Source organism: Podarcis bocagei (genome assembly GCF_964188305.1).
Source record: "Podarcis bocagei genome assembly, chromosome: 8".
Lineage (NCBI taxonomy): Eukaryota > Metazoa > Chordata > Lepidosauria > Squamata > Lacertidae > Podarcis > Podarcis bocagei.
Window position 1 is genome coordinate 54,472,569 of NC_138133.1, and position 17,713 is coordinate 54,490,281.

Sequence of the window (17,713 nt, forward strand, 5' to 3'; positions counted from 1 at the left end):
AAGGCTTAGTATATTTGCCAACGCACTTGGGTGCTAGTCCTACTCAGAGTAGACCCATTAAAGTTAGGTTCATTCATTTCAATTGGTCTAGTCATGGTGAGTAACACAGTCTGGAGTGTCATATGTAGAATCCTTACAATGTCATCCTACACATGTCTATTCAAAAGTAAGTCCCACTGGAGTCAATTGGGCTTATTCCCATAGGATTGCAGCTTAACCATATTAAAATTTGTTCCAAACAAAGTAGACTTTTTTGTATCTAAGTTTCCTAAAGAGAATGCTCTGATTTTCCACGACTACTCTCTTCAAACTCTTCTTTGACACCCTCATAGCAACTGCAAATTGTCTAATGTAAAATGGACTGGGGTCTTTTCAAGAGCATACGAGTATAGGAAAACACACGAGAATGGTACACAGCAGCTTTTTTCCTTTTCCTTTTTATAATTATAGTGACCAGAAACATGTTACTACAATGCCTGCTTGCCATTATAGTTGTATCTGTATGTAGCCTTTTAAAAATGGAAATTTAGAACTTTCCAGTGGTATGTGATCCTAATTCACAACCCAAAAGCACACAGCTGCCACACATTTGTGCATTTTTCTAATATGTTTTTTCTTGCTTCGAAAGCCTTTATACAAGGATGGCTCATCCTGTTTTGCCTTCTGAGGCGAAGTGGGAAGATGCTGCTCTGTGTGCAAGGTTTCCACCCCCTTGCCAAAGCCTCACTTACTGGGGTTCTGCAGGTTCCCTCTTGTGAGATCTCACTAGAACCAGGAAGCCACCACAGCCCCTTGGATTCCACCACCTGAGGCGGCTGTCTCAGTCTGCCTCATGGTTAGGCTGGCCCTATCTTTATAGAATGGGAGTTGCTTAGGGAACTGAATGTTCCTCCAATTGTCTGCAAGGGAAACATTCAAGAATACCATCAAGAGTGTGGATATCCTACTACTGTCCCGGTAACTACATAAAAATCCATTTTATTGCTGCTAGCATGGGATGGAATGCTGGGCACTGGCTTAAATTTAAGTGTGATTTTGGTTTCATTTTATCCTTGGAGGAAACAACAGGAAGTGCTCATTAAATGATCATCATCTGTTTATTTGTATGCCGTTTTTCCATGATAAGCCATGCTGCAAACGGCTCACAATATCAGAAAAGTTTACATTAAATAGCAACGCTTCCAGATAATTCGCTAACAAATACAAGGCATAGCAAAAACGGAAATTCTCATACTAATATTTAAAGGCTACTCACATCTCATATTAACAAATATACGCTACAATCAAACAATTCACTAGTAATTCATACGGAGGCCTAACCATAGAAATACAAGAAGAGAATCCAAATAGGAGCAAAAACAATACATTTCCTCCACAACTAAAAGTTGCTTCCAGGAGTAACCCCTAAACAAGACACCACCCTGATTGCTCTCTAGGCACTGTGAGCAGCAGGAGCAGTTGGAATCCTTCCCTTTCAGGCCAGGTGAAAATGAGCAGAACCGGGATGAGTCTTGCAGAACTCACAGCAAGCTTGTCTCATAATTCCCTCCTATGCATTCTGATTGAGAGCAGAGGTCTTTGGGAGAAAGGACACCTTCAGTTTAGAAAAGGGGGTGGGGAACATGCAGCCCTCCAGGTGTTGCTGGACCACAGCTGCCAACTTTTCCCTTTTCTGGCGAGGAATCCTATTCGGAATAAGGGAATTTCCCTTTAAAAAAGGGAAACGTTGACAGCTATGTGCTGGACTGGAATGACTCTCACCACCACTGGCCTTTGCCATGCTGGCTGTAGCTGTTGATAGTTGAAGCCCAACAATTCCAGAGGGCCACAAGTTCCCTAGCCCGTCATTAGAATCCTAACTGCCCCAGACCTCGTAACTGCCAATGTTATCATCATGATCACGATCATCTTATTTGTATGCTATTTGGCAAAGATGTGGTTGTTCCAGGAAGCGCTGAGTGATGGGTTGCTGATTATATTCTGATAATCAGCAACCCATCCATAATTAGCGACCTTGTTCCAGCAGATGTGGAGGTTTTATTGATTGCTGTTTCAATGTGGATATTATTGTTCTACTGATTCTTTTATGCTGTGTTTAATTCTGTAATGTTAGCTACCTTGAGTTTTCTTCTAAAACAAAGATGCATTTTTTTAAAAAAGTTAAAAATATGAGGAGAGGAAAAAATTATTGTTTTCTAACCCTTTAAAGTAGTAGTAGTAGTAGTAGTAGTAGTAATAATAATAATAATAATAATAATAATAATAATAATAATAATAATTTATTATACCCCGCCCATCTGGCTGGGTTTCCCCAGCCACTCTGGGTGGCTTCCAGCAAAATATTAAAATACAATAATTCATCAAATATTAAAAGCTTCCCTAAAATAACTATGATTTATACACTTTAAATATTTTTCCTAATGTCTTCAAATGAATATAGACTACATGCAACCTTTCCACAACTGCTGCCACATTCACTTAGAGATGCCTCCTTTTGTCTGACACACTCCATGTTAATCCACTATTACAAGATGTTCCCCTTAAAATATTATAAACTGTATTGTCAAACATATGGAAAAAGCTGTGATTTTTGCCCTTTGTGAAAGGAAGAAACGAGATAAGATCTGACAGTTCAAAAGGGCTGGGTAGGGAAAAGAGAGATGCACAAAAAGTTTATGCAGCAGATGCCCTGCAGCTGGAGAAAAGCTTGAAAAGAAACTGGAGGAAAACAACTAAGCAAGAGAAGTCTTCATTGTGTAGGAAAAGAGAGAGCTTGGGATGCTGTAAGGCAGGCAAGAGGAATCCAGATTTTCCTAGGCTGCAACTCCCATCATCTATGGCTTTTGGCTGATGGTAGCTGAGGCTGATGGGAGTTGGAGCCCAACACCTGCAGGGTCACAGGATCCTCATCCCTGCTGAAAGCGAATGGAGTCTATGTAGTGGAATGATCTGAGTGTTGGGCTTAGGCTGGGGAGACGCAGGTTCAAATTCTTTGATCAATGAGGCTCACCCAGTGATTTTCCACTCATCACAGTCTCTCAGTCAAGTCTACCTGACCCGATTGTGAGGATAAAATTTGGGGTAGCTACACAGTCTTGTCTTTTAAAAATTTAACATTAATCCTTGTGCTTGGGCCAATCTCTCAAGGAATCATAGTGTAAATTACACCATTTGCTGTGCACTACAGAGACCCTGAACTACTACTTTCCGAAACAAATTCTAATATGTTTTACTGCTATTTGATTGCCATGCGGGTGCATGAAACAAAATTAGGATGGCAACAATGACAGTCCTTTAGTGAGTGACCAGGTTAGCTTGACCTTCATCCTTACAGAATTTAGTCCATTGTTTGAAGCAACATAATCCTGTGAGATAGACTCACAGATATTATATATGAGGTGAACATGTATGGAGAAAGTAGTTAGAAAACCAAAGAGAAGCAAACCTTGAAATGCCAATGCAAAGTGTAGAGATCAGTACAAGGTCAGATCCATTTTGGGATTGTTCTTGAGAGATACTGAGCTTCCTATGAGTGCCTATAATTCTGACAAAAGGCTAATTCAGTTCCAAGAAGGTGAAACAATGTCCCATTTTAACCAGGCCTCGAGCTGATTAACATCCTATACCTTTTTTAATTTGTGTGAGAGCAGGTGGGAGAGACGAGGTATTGGTTAGTTTTGTTCTTGGTCTTGTTTTTATTATGTGTTTTGTGTTTTTATCTTGTATTTTTATGCTGTGAACTGCCCTGAGATCTATGGATGAAGGGCAGTATACAAATTTAATAAATAGTGACAGTAATCAGCTGCAACCTGAGCTCAACATCCAGCAGAGCCATTTCTGTACATATACAATATGGGAAGATCCCAAACTAATGCAGTTTGGTGTCATTTTTATTAATTTAAACCCTATTGATTTATACAGTTTGGAATTCTGTTAAAAGTTGTTAAATTTGAGAAATAGCAAGTCCTCAGAAATTCTGAGACTATAATTTCTTTCTTAAAATGGGGATGTGTACTGTTAATTCAGTTTGCAAACAAGGTGTACAAATTATTATATACTGACCATCCTCTAGAGCTTTAATGTGTATGTGTGGCATAGATGGTTGTAGTGCAGGCATAGGCAACCTTCAGACCTCCAGATGTTTTGGCCGACAACTCCCATGATCCCTAGCTAACAGGACCAGTGGTCAGGGATGATGGGAATTGTAGTCCAAAACATCTGGAGGGCCAAAGGTTGCCTATGCCTGTTGTAGTGACTATTCACTTCAAGTTTCCTAAAATAAATTTGAAAAATTAAAATGAAAGAGAAAGAAGAGGGAAATAAATTCAATTTCACATGTGCAGAAAGAAATGAATTGTAGTGATTGCTGGGGAAAAAATACTTCAGGATATAGTATGCAGTTAGGATGAACAATTTATTGTATATACAACTAAGCAATTGCGCTGTTTTAAAGAAATGGATGTGGTAATTAAAATAGTTTTAGCATGAAAAGTACAACAGACAAATTAGAAGTCGTTACAGAAGTTATTTGTTGACTTAAAAGAGCACAGAACTTGAAATAACAGACAGCAGGTTGCATTATAAACTAGGACAGTAAAAAACTGTACAGTACAAGCAACACATGACAATAAATTATGATCAATGAGGCAGTCTTTGATTTGGGACAAAAAGGACAAATGGAAGGTAATTAAAATCTCATAAATCCACCATATCTTTTTTCCATCTCTGGAACCTCTTTGGAATAACTTTCTCCATCTTCATCTGACGGAAGGAGAGAATCGGCAAAACGCTTAAGAAATCCACCATATCGTTTCTGGTAGTCCAGCCACCACTCTGGCCTCCCCACTCTTCTCATGAAGCCACCATATCTCTTTTGCAGCTCTTTGGCATCATCTTCTGATTCAGGACTGCGCTTGATGCTCCTCATGAAGCCACCGTACCTCTTGATGATTTCACCGTCATTCAGATCCCGATAATGCCCAGTTTCAGCATTTTCCCCTGTTCCAAGAAGCTCCTTCAGCAGATCAGAAGAATTAGCCAAGGCATCATCTTCAGCATCCTTCTTCATAAAGCCTCCATACCTTTTAGCAAGGATTTCTCCTCCATTAGGTTCCTCCTCTGGTTCTATATGGTAGAGCTCATCCATCTTCTTCATGAAGCCACCATATCTTTTCATGAAGCCACCATATTTTTTGGCTAGCAAATGACTCTCATCCTGTTCTTTTGGGTTGTCCCCTAGGGCACCAATGCCTTCCTGGGAAAGATCCAGTTTACTCAGTTGCAGAAGGTCTTTGCAGGTTTCCCAGGCCTTGGCAGAGGGCAACTTTCCTTCACATTCTAGTGTACATGCCTGAAAAATAGTTTGATTCACAAAGTAAGAACATATTTGTGACTTCTTTTTGCCTTGTTAAAAGCAGCAATACTAAAAATCCATATGTTAGAATATAAAACCAAGTTCTTTATAATTGGGCGACGGGGGGCAATGTCACAACTATCTATTTTTATCTTTCTCTGAAATACTTAGCTCACTGGGAACCATTAACCTGGGTTGGCTTAGCATTGCTTTGAGATTTGTGGTGGGATTTACACTGACAAGAAGAGATGCATCATCACATTTCCCCCAAAATGCATTTCTTTATTAAAGATGAAATGTATTACACGGCACAGAGCCAGAGATTGCATGGCAATATGTAATGTTGTTACAAGAAGGGAAGCCCGGCAAACCTAATGAGAGCACATAGCAAACGTGAGTGGACTACATGCAGTCTAAGTCCTTAACCCTTTTCTTACATTTGTTGATGGAACTACAGCTGTCTGTGGGCTGCACACACTGAGACTGGCTATCTGCATCTTAATGTATGGGAGGGCGTTCCACAGGGCAGATGCCACTACTGAGAAGGCCCTCTTTCTGGTTCCCTGTAACCTCACTTCTCGCAATGAGGGAACCGCCAGAAGGCCCCCAGCGCTGGATCTCAGTGTCTGGGCTGAATGATGGAGGTGGAGATACTCCTTCAGGTATACAGGACTAAGGCCGTTTAGGGCTTTAAAGGTCAGCACCAACACTTTGAATTGTGCTCGGAAACATACTGGGAGCCAATGCAGATCTCTCAGGACCGGTGTTATATGGTCCCGGCGGCCACTCCCAGTCACCAGTCTAGCTGCCGCATTCAGGATTAATTGCAGTTTCCGGGTCACCTTCAAAGGTAGCCCCACGTAGAGCGCATTGCAGTAGTCCAAGCAGGAGATAACTAGAGCATGCACCACTCTGCTAAGACAGTCTGTGGGCAGGTACAGTCTCAACCAACATCTGCCAACAACAAAGCAGGTAACACATGACCTTGGGGGTGGGGGGGCTGCTGAGCATGTGGCCGGCTCAAGGCACTGATGTGAAGGGATTGGCTTTTGAAGCAGCACTTCCACTCAGCAGCTCTACACCACTTCATTTGCTGAAATTTAAGTTGCTGTAAATGCACGCATCATTGTGCTGGCATGCATGGCCCTCCCTGGGCAATTCTGGCTGTCTACTCACATAGGATGGGGATCACAGGGTTGCTGTACCAGCTAGTTAATACAACCGTATTGGAAGCAAGCATCTTTTCAACAGAACCATAGATTATTCATTCAAAGGAAGGATTATTTTTTGTTTTATTTTGCATATTTAGACCACACCGTTTAGTATAACTTCCTCACAGAAGGCCTTCCAAAATTTAAAACAGGGATACGTCATAGAAAGAAATAAAATCATTGTAGCACAAAAATAAATAGCCCAATACACCAAAAAGTCGTCTTAAAAATCATGCCAGCACATCCATATTAAAGTTAAACAACAACAAAAATGTCTAATACTGATAACAAATTTCAGAATCCCCATTTATTATATCTAACATGATGGTTGGAACACGTAGCTCATTGCTTGAGAAGTGACAGCAGTGGTTTGCAAAATGTTGTTTGAAATGTTAGTCAATATATGCTTGTGGTGTAAATTATCCAATGTATTGTCTATAGTATGACAATTCGAATAGTTTGTGCTGGTAATGAATATCTCAGAGGGTTCTGATTAAAATTGTTGGTTGGATTGAAAATGGAATCTAGAGGAAAGGAGGACTCCAGACTGAGGTTTTACACCCTTCCAAAAAAAATTATAGCAGGCACTGTGTAAGGGCTGCCTGTGGCTCAGTTCTGATACAGGGGTAGTTAATATTCAGCCGCCGCCCACCCCCCCCATCTGCAAAATAGAAGCTGTTCATGCTTGAATAGGAATATCTGGAATAAAGTAGGTGTCCTAACAGTGACTGTAAACATCTCTTTCAGTGGGTGGGAGGATGGGGTGGGTAGGTTAGTGGTTTGTTTTGGTTTTGATTATGTATTTTGTGTTTTTTTAACTGGATTTTTATGTGATGAACTGTCTTGAGATCTATGGAGCTGTCATTTGCATGTATAAATGAACAATCTGGAAAACAGATAGCCACTACAAAATCTATTCCTTTTCAAAGAGTTACAGTGGTACCTTGGGTTAAGTACTTAATTCGTTCTGGAGGTCCGTTCTTAACCTGAAACTGTTCTTAACCTGAAGCACCACTTTAGCTAATGGGGCCTCCTGCTGCTGCCGCACTGCTGGAGCACGATTTCTGTTCTCATCCTGAAGCAAAGTTCTTAACCTGAAGCACTATTTCTGGGTTAGCGGAGTCTGTAACCTGAAGTGTATGTTACCTGAAGCGTATGTAACCCGAGGTACCACTGTGCAACATATTTATATGTAGTAATTCTAACTTTTTACCTTATGCTGTCTAACTTCCTTGGGTCCCCCCCCCCCTTTCTTTCTTTCAGGCAAGACAGAACAGTTATACAATGGTTATAAACAACATAGGTTCAAATACACACTAAAATAAATAGCCACTTAACTTCCTCCCAAATTCAAGCACATCCCATTAATTTCAACGTGAAAATTAAACACAAGGAATATATCATTCCGTATTAACGTTTCTATTTCCTTAGTCTAGTCTTAATGAAGGTGATTTATAGTGGATTATATAATAAGAGTGATGGTATCAAACACTATAGCAGAAAGAAATGTTAAAACCAATTCTATTCATGTACAAAGTACTTCATCTAATGCCAGCTCAAACATTTTGTCAAAATATGTCATCTGTTAACAGCTTAAAATGGAAACAAATTTAGAACATGGCGTATTTAATTTGCAGTACAGACCACCAGTTTATAGATAATGTGCTCTGAAACATTGTTAAGAGTTGCCAGTGAGTACTAAAACAAGTGATCTGATGTGACCATATCTTTTTTACATGGATCTTTAATGTTCTAGTATGCATATTTACTCAGTCAGAAGTAATGTATGCAATGGGACTTATTCCCGGGGTACAGGATTTCAACTTTATATAGTCAAAATAACAAGAGTCCTGAACTTAAATAACGCTTTTAGTTGCAAGTTCCTATGTTTCTGGACCCTTGTTACAATCCTGCAATATATGCAGTTATGAAGAAAATAATAAAGCACAACAATAAAAGCCTAACAAAATTACAGGAACCCTCTTGAACCTCTTGAATTGCATGTCTGACTGAAAATTTGAACTACCTCCATTCCCTTTGATGTACATGGAGATGAAGCAACATGGTACTTCATATTTTTCCCCCATGGGGTTGTTAAAGGTCAGTTCCCTGGTGATGCCTAATTTCCACATTCAAAAACAGTTCTGCATCTCCACTGTCTCTAGCACCCTCAGCAAAAAGATGGTGAAGGAAATTTTGGACAGGTGTGGAATATGGGTATTATAAACAAATGTCTGCTATTCTTTTGCCCCAGACTTGCAAATGCCAGCAAGACCGAGTGCAGAGGCAGAAGCATGTTTCCCTCTATGACTCTCCCACAGATTCCCATCTAGCAGATTTGGCTAGAAATCAAGAGTTCACTTAGGGGAGTTGAAGGACTTTTGTGCACCCCATGGGACTTCTAAAAATATTACTTTTGAAGACCAGAACCTGTGAAACATGCCACATCAAAAGCTCCCTTTGAAGCTCATCTTATTTTGGGCTGTCACAAGGCTTGGAAACCAGGTTCAAATTTTCAATCAGTCATGCAATTCACTCAATGACCCTGTACAACCTAACCTATCCTAACCTAACCCAACCCAACCCAGCTCAACCCAACCCCCAGGGCTGTTGTGGGGTAAAAATGCGATGGGATGAAAAAGTTATGCATGCCACCTTAGGCTCCTTGGAGAAAAGGTGGGGTGTACATTTAATACCTAATTAAATAATACATTTCAAAACTGGCTTGCCATTTGGCATGGATTGCAGTTTGAGCCACCGAAGTTCAAATGCCTCATGAGCAAATGGAACTAGTTGTGCATTATTATGGATCTGAGCATTAGAGTTGGAAGAGCCAAATGCCAATATGAGTTCACATGAACCCATGCAGACTGATTACGCCAAACAATCTGTACCACTGAGGATCTCAAGCAGACAACACATAAACCTTCAGATATTCAGGCAAGCAATATTTGATAGAGAAGGCATACATTCTCCAGCAAAATCAAAGGCAAAGTTGAAATGGGCTCAAAAAGGAAACCATCCATTTTTGAACTGTGCCTGCTGTATTTTCCTGAATCATGTTTATATGCACCTTGGCCAATTAGTTCATTGATGGTGCCTAAAGACTTACAGCAGATCAAAATAACCCGCTCCAGGAAGAGGCTACAAAACCCAAGAATAGTATTAATTATGCCACCACCATAACTCTAGGATAAGTATTGTACAGGGAGACAATAATGAACAATGGAATTGAAGTCTTCAGAGTTCATGCTGGTCTTAAAAACAATAGGTTCCACATATAATTTTAGGGATGCAAACGCCCAATTTACATACTTTACGTAAGCAAAAATAATCCTATTCCTTCTGCCTCATTTCCTATGCTCATCAGTTCCATGATTACATAACCAAGCTAGATCTAGTATTTGAACAGTGAGAAATGTGGGAGTTCTCCAAGGTGCTGAACTAGCTGGTAGTGAAGTACAGTACAGAAGTGTAGCATAAGCCAATATGACAGGTTTTGTGATTATTTATTATTAATTTATCAAAGAAGCATAGATAATTTAACTCTAAATATTAAGTATTCAATATGATCTTCAGTTACACTAAGATCAGGTTTCAGGCAATCTTCTGCTAGTGGGTGAAGAAGCGCATATTTAAGTTCCTTGGAGGAAAGGTATATGTCTCTGAGGGCATATAGAATTACATGCTGGTATTGTGCATTGTTAATCCAGAATAACTCATTCTCTCTGATGCTGTACTCAGGTTCATTTATACATATTGGAAGCAACACATTATACACAAACATATGTAAAAAACAACATTGCAATATTATTTAACAGCCCTTCAAGAATGGCTAAAGTGCATTAGGGGGTGGCTAATCTGTGTTAGAGACACACAATTTTGAGTTTTGTAATCTGATTGCACTAGCAGAGCTTTTCATGGTAATTCATCATTTCTATTTTATATTGGTTTTTCAAAATTCATATTCTGTTTTTTGTGTTGTTTTAAAGTATTTTAAAGTTGTTGTTATTTATTACATATTGTACATTATTGTAACCACCTTGCGATAGATAGAGATGGAATGTGAGTAATAATAGGCTTCTTAAATGGCTAATAAATTAATTGGGTTCTTCAGAAACAAGCCTAAATTCTGCTTACCAGGGGGTTGATGTCTGCATGATATGCCAATCGGTGGGTGCAAGATGCACAGTCTTTGCTGCATTCTGCCTGAACTGTAAGGATGAGGCATGTGCTAAGAGCGAAGAGCAAGAAATAACATCTCAGAAGAAATGTCATGGTCTGCAAAAAGAAAAAAATAATAATTGAACTTAATCACTTGCTTCCTTGTTCAAGGCACATACATTGCGTTCCAAATTGATATGCACAAGGAAGTTTGGTGAAAGAGCACTAACCATCATACACCAATGACAACCTCTACAACCATGGATTTGAACAAATTTGCTCATAATCAAGCAGATGCTTCCAAGAAAGAACACTGAAGACCAAAGCATTAAAATCTATCCAACCTCTTTTAAATCTAATGTGTTAATGTTGCACATCAGAAAGTTTGAGTGCCTATCTCTCATTCCTTAGTACAGAGACCACATTCCTGATTTATAATTATGCTGCCTCATTTGAACATGTAGGGTCCTGAAAGTTACCAATGAACAAAGAAGCATTTAAAAGAACTATGAGTTGAATCCCTTCATTTCTGCCTTCCTCCAAAAATTAATTAACCTGGAATAATTACCACTCACTGGTTCTGTATACATGGTTCCTCATGCTGTTTAGAATGACATTTGGCATACCTTGGTTGGGAGGGCAAATGTTGATCCTCTCTGCTACTCTTTAATCACACTGATGGCTATATCACAAGAGCACAAGTAAAGTGGGTTTATTAAATAGGTATCTAAACTGAGACACCTTGTCTAGGAGTTTGGAAGAACAGATATTGACTAGCATTGGTCTTGGCCACCAGGTCAAGAGAAGGCAAGAAGACGGTGGTGTTAGTCCCATAAGGAAAGGGAGCACATCACTGGTGACAGGACAGAGTTTGATCCACGTTCATGGCAAAGCTTGCAGCACCAGCAAAAACATGCAACCCATTCCCATGGATTTACATAGGAAGCTGCCTCATACTGTTCCATCCAGCTCAGTGTTGCCAACCTGGCTGGCAGAAGCTAGCCAGGATTTCAGGCAGGAGCCCTTTCCAGCCCTACCTGGAGACACCGGGGGTGGAAACCTGAGACCTTCGAACCTCTGCACTAAGTAGAAACGAGAGTGACCATTGGGCTGCTGGAAAGAGGCTGAGGAGGAATCCCCTCCCGTCCCTCGACGCCCATCTCCCTCCGTCCCCTTACCTCTTCTCGAGCCGTTCTTCTGAAGTGAGCAGCTGCTCCGTTGAAGTTTAGAGTATCTCGCTCGGTGGTTTTTCCTTCTTCTTTTAAAAGAAGAGCGCAGGTGCGGCTGTCGAGGAGCTGCGGGGAGAAAGAGAGAAAACAAAACAAGCGGGTCAAGGCATGGACGAGAGTTTAACGCCGCGCTGCGGACAGCTCCCTCGAGGCTGGCCGGCTCCAGCAGATCTTACATGGTCGAGAAGCGAACTTCGAGGACGAGCCGCTCCTTGCCTGCCTCCTTTCCCTTTCCCGAGGCTGGTCTGTTCCGTGGGCTCGGGAGCTCTCCAGCAAAGTCAGCACCCGGGGAAGTGGAGCGAGCGACTTTATAATTAGTCAAAAAAGAGAAACGCCGAGCCTTCCCCAATCGCTTCCAGCCTCCATGTGACGCAGCACCGACGACATCCAGTAGGAGCTCCTGGCACTCTGGGGAGGGGGAGGAAGGGGGCTCTCGCACGCTGCCCGAGGCCAACAGACGACGCACGACTCTCTTGTTCCCCGGCGTGGGTGGGCAGATGCACTACTCACCGGCCGTCCCCCCATCTCCCCACCCCACTCAGGGATCCATTTCACCCCGAGGTAGCTTTCCCCCCGTAAAAAATGGATGGCGCTGGGAAGGGACACGACACGAGTACTTCCAGTCTGCCACTTGGGACGGGTGCACCCTTCCCCCGTGTTGAGGTCATATTTTTTTCCCCTCTAGCTGTGAGGAGTGGATGTTGGCAGGATAGATCTCTTCCCGCTTTCGAAGGCTCTGACCCTGAGTCGTCCTGCGTCGAGGGAGGATGTTGGACGTGAATCAGTTCCTCAGATCATAGTGAAGGGATGCCATTGGGAACGTCACTCTGGTGCTCAACAGTTTGCCAAGCCATATTCATATGTTCATTAAAGTTATATAGCTGCCAGTCAATTAGTTCATCAGTTATGTCCTAGTTATACAGCTGCTCATCGATAGCTATGAATAAATATTCCCTGGGTTAAGCTTAGAAGCAAAACGAAGCTTACAGAGGAAGCAATATTAAAAATACAACACGCAGGAATTGAAACCAACAAGGAACAGTAAAAGACAGGAGCACGATCCACCAAAAAACCACCCACAGAGACAACATAAAACAATTGACATAAAAACATAAAACAATATACAGCCTGAATTTAAAACACAATTTTAAATCCTGGGTGATACAGAAGGATTTGGGGTGCAAGGTGAGTCTGTATGGGGAGACCACTACATAGCTGAGGTGCCACTCTGAAAAAGACCCCGCTAAAAAGTTTGTATCCGATATATATTTCCACCACCTGTCCTCAAAGTTCTGTGAGTGACTCCACCCTGCATCTTGTCACCTGTGCTGTGGGAGAAGAGGGCTGGGTGGCCTCAGGCTTTCAGCATTGTTTCCCAGCTGCTGCCGCCTATGTGGCATGCCCTCCCCATACATATCCACCCCTCTTTCCCTCGGAGAGTGATTTGGGCTTTGCCTCCCAAATTCAGAGCTTTTGAACATACCTGCCACTCACAATGTACTTGAGGACCAGAACAACCCCTGTGTGGATCCGAGATAGTCCAAACTACAGCAGAGGCATTTGTCCAAAAGGCTGTCTGTCGCAGGCAAATACTTGAGAACTATCCCACCCTGCTTCTGATTTAGCACGCTGGTGTAAAAACAGCCATGGGGGGACCATCCCAATTTCACAGCTGCTTCTTGAATGGTGCATGGACACTAAAACCATCTAGTATGACACAGCTTTGCATCCCCTTCAGTCCTAGCATAAATGCTTATGCCAGGCACCCATTTTATGCCAGAGCTGTGTGTATAATTGTTACATTCTCAGGGTGAGGGTGTATGGGTGAGGAGGATGCCCAGTTCCCTATGTGAGCCCCATCCATACAAACACAGGAACTGTAGTTTGTTAAGGGTGCTGGGAATTGTAGCTCTATGAGGGGCAAACTAGAGTACCCAAGATTCTATGGGAGGGGTGTGCATGCTTTAAATGTGCTGTAAAAGGTATGGTTTGTACACAGCCTTAGGAAAAGACACAAAAGTTTTCTGCTACAGAGAGACAAAATTGTTTGATGGGGGTGGGGGTGGGGAGGGGTTTCCAAACAAGGGAGCATCAGGAGGACAGCTGACTGGCTTTGAATAATTTGGTGAGTTTATTAACAGCGACGTGTGTGTGTGTGTGTGTGTGTGTGTGTGTGTGTGTGTGTGTAGGGCATAGAATATATCAGATTTTCATGTGGCCCAGCATCTTCCAAAATTCTCTCTGTCTGGGTTAACAAATTTTATGTGGATTTTTGTATGCTACAAGGTGAGAGAATAGGACCAAGGTCCAAGAATAGGACTTTCAACCAAGGTGAAAACATTTGCAGGTAAGGAGTAATTGATTTTAATAAACTTCTAACACACCTGGCTTTTCACTGTTAGAAGACAGGTTTTCTTGTTATTTAAACAGACTCCTAGGAATCTGAACAACTCCCAGAGCACTTGCAGAGGCCCTTAAAAAAGACAACCTGAAAAGCAAGCAAGCAAGCCAGCCAGCCAGCCAGCCAACCAACCACCATAATAAATATAAAGTGTTTGAGAGCTATGAGATGTGAGCTGATCCATGGACTGAAAGACGTTTCACACATTACAGAGTAACAAAACAAAGCAAAGGTGTTATTCTCTGTATGAAACAGATTTGCACATTACTTTTTAGGAGTACACCTAAAAAGGTATGTTGTTAAAAGATCCTGAAACAATTTTCAGATCAGTTATTAGTGGGAAGCAAATAAACTCAGTGCTCAGGCCGAAGCAGGATAATCCTATGAAAAGATTGTTTTCAATGTTTGTAGCAATGCAATCCCCAACAAGCAGAAGAGGTGCTTAGGGAAGACAGCATGCCTTCTCTCTTGTGTTTTAGACCACAGGTGCTTATTATTCACCATGGGTTGTCTAATATCCCAGCCAGCTCAGAGTTTCTATAACCTGAGTGTTATAAACAATTAAATGGATCTTCGCACATGGCATAGTTGGTGAAAGTACAAATCCATTTGCTTAAAATAAAGCCTGTGAACATCACTATAGTTCTTATGAAGTCTTTTAAAAGATAAGGAAATGGTCTTTAGAAAAGAGAGACAATGAGATATAATTGTTGGAGTGTCAGTCTTGGTCCTAAAAGTCTCAGGTTCACATCCTCAGTGCAGCCATGGAGCTCACCTGGTGACCTTGAGAAAGTCACTTTCTCTCATCTTACCTATCTCACAGGGTTCTTGTGAGGATGAAATGAGGGAGTGCAGAAGGGAACCAACCATGTATGCTGCCTTGAGTCCCCTGCAGGAAAGGCAGGAAATAAGTGTAATGAACAATCAAACAAATGAATAACTAAACAGAAACACACCAATTTCTTGCAATTTACTTTGGAATGTCTTTGACAGCATCATTTTGGTCTTTGTCCCCTCTCCTGCACTGAAATGCCTTGTCCTAGACTTCTGAAATGACTCAATGTCAACAAATCTGTTAAAAGTGGCAGGACAGATATGTTAGGTCAGCTGAAAATGGGCTCCAATATTGTTATAACGCCACTGTAATGACTTTTATTGTGAATGGTCATTATCTCATATATTTCTGAGCTTTGCATAGGCAAACCAGAGACTTGAAGTATCGTGGCCTTTTGGCCTCACTGTTTTCATCCCACCCACCATCCATATTCATGTATCAACCAACCCGAGACCACATTTCACACCTCTGATGAAGTGGGCTTCAGTTGCAAGAAAGCTTATGCCACAATAAATCTCTTAACTTTTCAAGTCCTCTGTATACATTATGTTCAGGCTGTGTCTGAAAAGGTGCCACCCCCCACCCAAAGGACCATAGTCACTGCCTCTGATGGCTTTGATGTGTCTTTATTAGAATGCAAGCAAATACTATGAGGAACAGATGGCTGCTGAGCCTGCTCCACAGCCGAGGAGGGGGAAAAGTGAATGTCAAGGATACAGGCAGCAGTACTGAAACAAACAAACACACATGCAGCCAAAAGAAAATGGTTACTGGAGCATTGTGGCTAGACATTTTAGCAGAAAAAGAGAGCAATGCCATGCACTAGGAAGGAGGGTGACCAGATGCAAAAGAGAACAGGGCCCCTGCAGCTTCAATAGTTGGGTGGAAGAGGGAAGATCAGCAGTGATCTTCTAGTCACTTGCTAGTGACACCTGCTTTAAATTCCATCTGAACAACCTGCAAGGGGAGGGGGGTGGAAGTAAAAAGAACAAAACCAAATCATTAATGGTGTCAAGTTATAGGAAACATTGACATCAACTATGAAAGTCTAGTTGCATTATGATATTATACACAGGCGCATAAGAAGATCCCTGCTAGATCAGGCCAGGATCCTGTTCTCACGGTTGCTAATTTATTTATATGCCACATAATTGCCCAGGTGGCTTCTAAGTGGATCCCAAATGGCTATGAGAAGTGGGACCTGGACACAACAGTCCCCTCCCCATTTGTGGATCCCAGCACTTTTGACTGTGGAGTTACAACACAGCTACCATGCCTAGCCTTATACTCCATGAATTTATCCAGTCCTCTTTAAAGGGTTATACCTTTCTCAGGGACAAAGGAATGTTGTTTGTGATACTCAAAACACAAAGCTTTTGGGCTATCATGCCCTACTGAGTTAGCTCAAGTTATATTCTGTTGCTCCTAAGAAAAGTATATACATATGCTGAAGCACACTGAGCATTTCTTAAAGTTTCCTGTTATGATGCTTTCTCTTTCCCACCTTTCCTCCCTGTCAGAACAGAGATGAAAAGAAAAGTCTCACTTCATTTTGTCCTCACTGCCATAGTCACCTCTTGAGTGTACTGTATACCTTGCATCTGCATTATTCTCAGCCAGACTCGCTCACTAGAGGGCACTCACTTCCTTGCAGGAGCTTTTGAGAACCCTGTTCTTAAGAGCAAAGAGCTTTGTTTATTAAGCGCTGGCACTGGTTCAGAACAATGCAGTAAGGAACAAGTTTGGGTCATTGTTAATAATTTCTGTAGGTGCAAGGGCATGTATACTTCAAGGAGCAAGGCCATAAGTCAATAGTACAGCACATGATTTAGAGGTCCCAGGTTTTATCATCATAATGATCCCAGATAGCAGGACCTGTCTAAGACATAGGAGAATCACAACAGTGAACAGGCAGGTAGACCAATGGTCTTCTGGTACTGAAGATAGATGGGCCAAGGATGTGACTCTCTCTATACAAGGCAGTTTCAAGTGTTCATAGAAACACATGTACAGTATGTATTTCTATACAGAAAACTGTTTTATACCAAGTCAAGCTATTGGTTCATCTAGCCCAATAGAGCCTACTCCAATTGTCTGTAGCACTATCATTCCACTTTCCCAATAATTTACAATCTGATTGAATTGGCCTTTCAAATTACAGGCTCAGTTTAGAATGGAATATATTGAGGGGGCTTCTGTAGAACTTCCCAGAGTACCATAGCCAAACATCTCTTCTTATGAATTCTTCTTGTTTAAAATAGACATTGTTATTGATAAAATGTAATGTATATGTTACATAAGAGTATTGAAATGGGGGGAAGGGGGAATGTAGTTCAAAAATTCTGTATGACAATATCAGGGGCAAGAGAAAAGCTACTTTTTCCAGCCAATTCAATATACATATAATAGATGATACATAACCGTACTTCAAATATATTTTCTTCAGGCAATAAAGCAGCATTCTTTTATTTCCATTTCATGAAAATAGTTGCATAGAAAAATGAGCCTCAGCTTGTAAAT

The 17,713-nt window shown here is 41.4% G+C and overlaps 2 protein-coding genes across 4 annotated transcripts in view; one reads left to right on the forward strand and one right to left on the reverse strand.

Moving 5' to 3' along the window:
* Positions 1-17,713, forward strand: part of LOC308593062 (uncharacterized protein) — a 63,430-nt gene that overhangs the window by 22,610 nt on the left and 23,107 nt on the right. For 2 of the 3 annotated variants that reach the window (XR_014010669.1, XM_081205283.1), the window contains one exon: positions 14,244-14,304. Coding sequence is in view for 1 of the 3 variants with exons in the window: in XM_081205283.1 (XP_081061409.1) it covers positions 14,244-14,304 (61 nt within the window). In the remaining 2 variants the exon portion in view is untranslated. Of the gene's footprint in view, positions 1-14,243; positions 14,305-14,387; positions 16,071-17,713 lie in introns of those variants that run through there. The other variant, XR_014010667.1, reaches the window with a different exon arrangement.
* Positions 1,079-12,290, reverse strand: PENK (proenkephalin). Its single transcript, XM_081204187.1, has 4 exons — positions 12,134-12,290; positions 11,907-12,023; positions 10,705-10,845; positions 1,079-5,350 (listed from the first exon to the last, which is right to left on the reverse strand). Exons 3-4 carry the CDS (start codon positions 10,840-10,842, stop codon positions 4,688-4,690), a joined length of 801 nt encoding a protein of 266 aa, XP_081060313.1. The 5' UTR covers positions 10,843-10,845; positions 11,907-12,023; positions 12,134-12,290; the 3' UTR covers positions 1,079-4,687.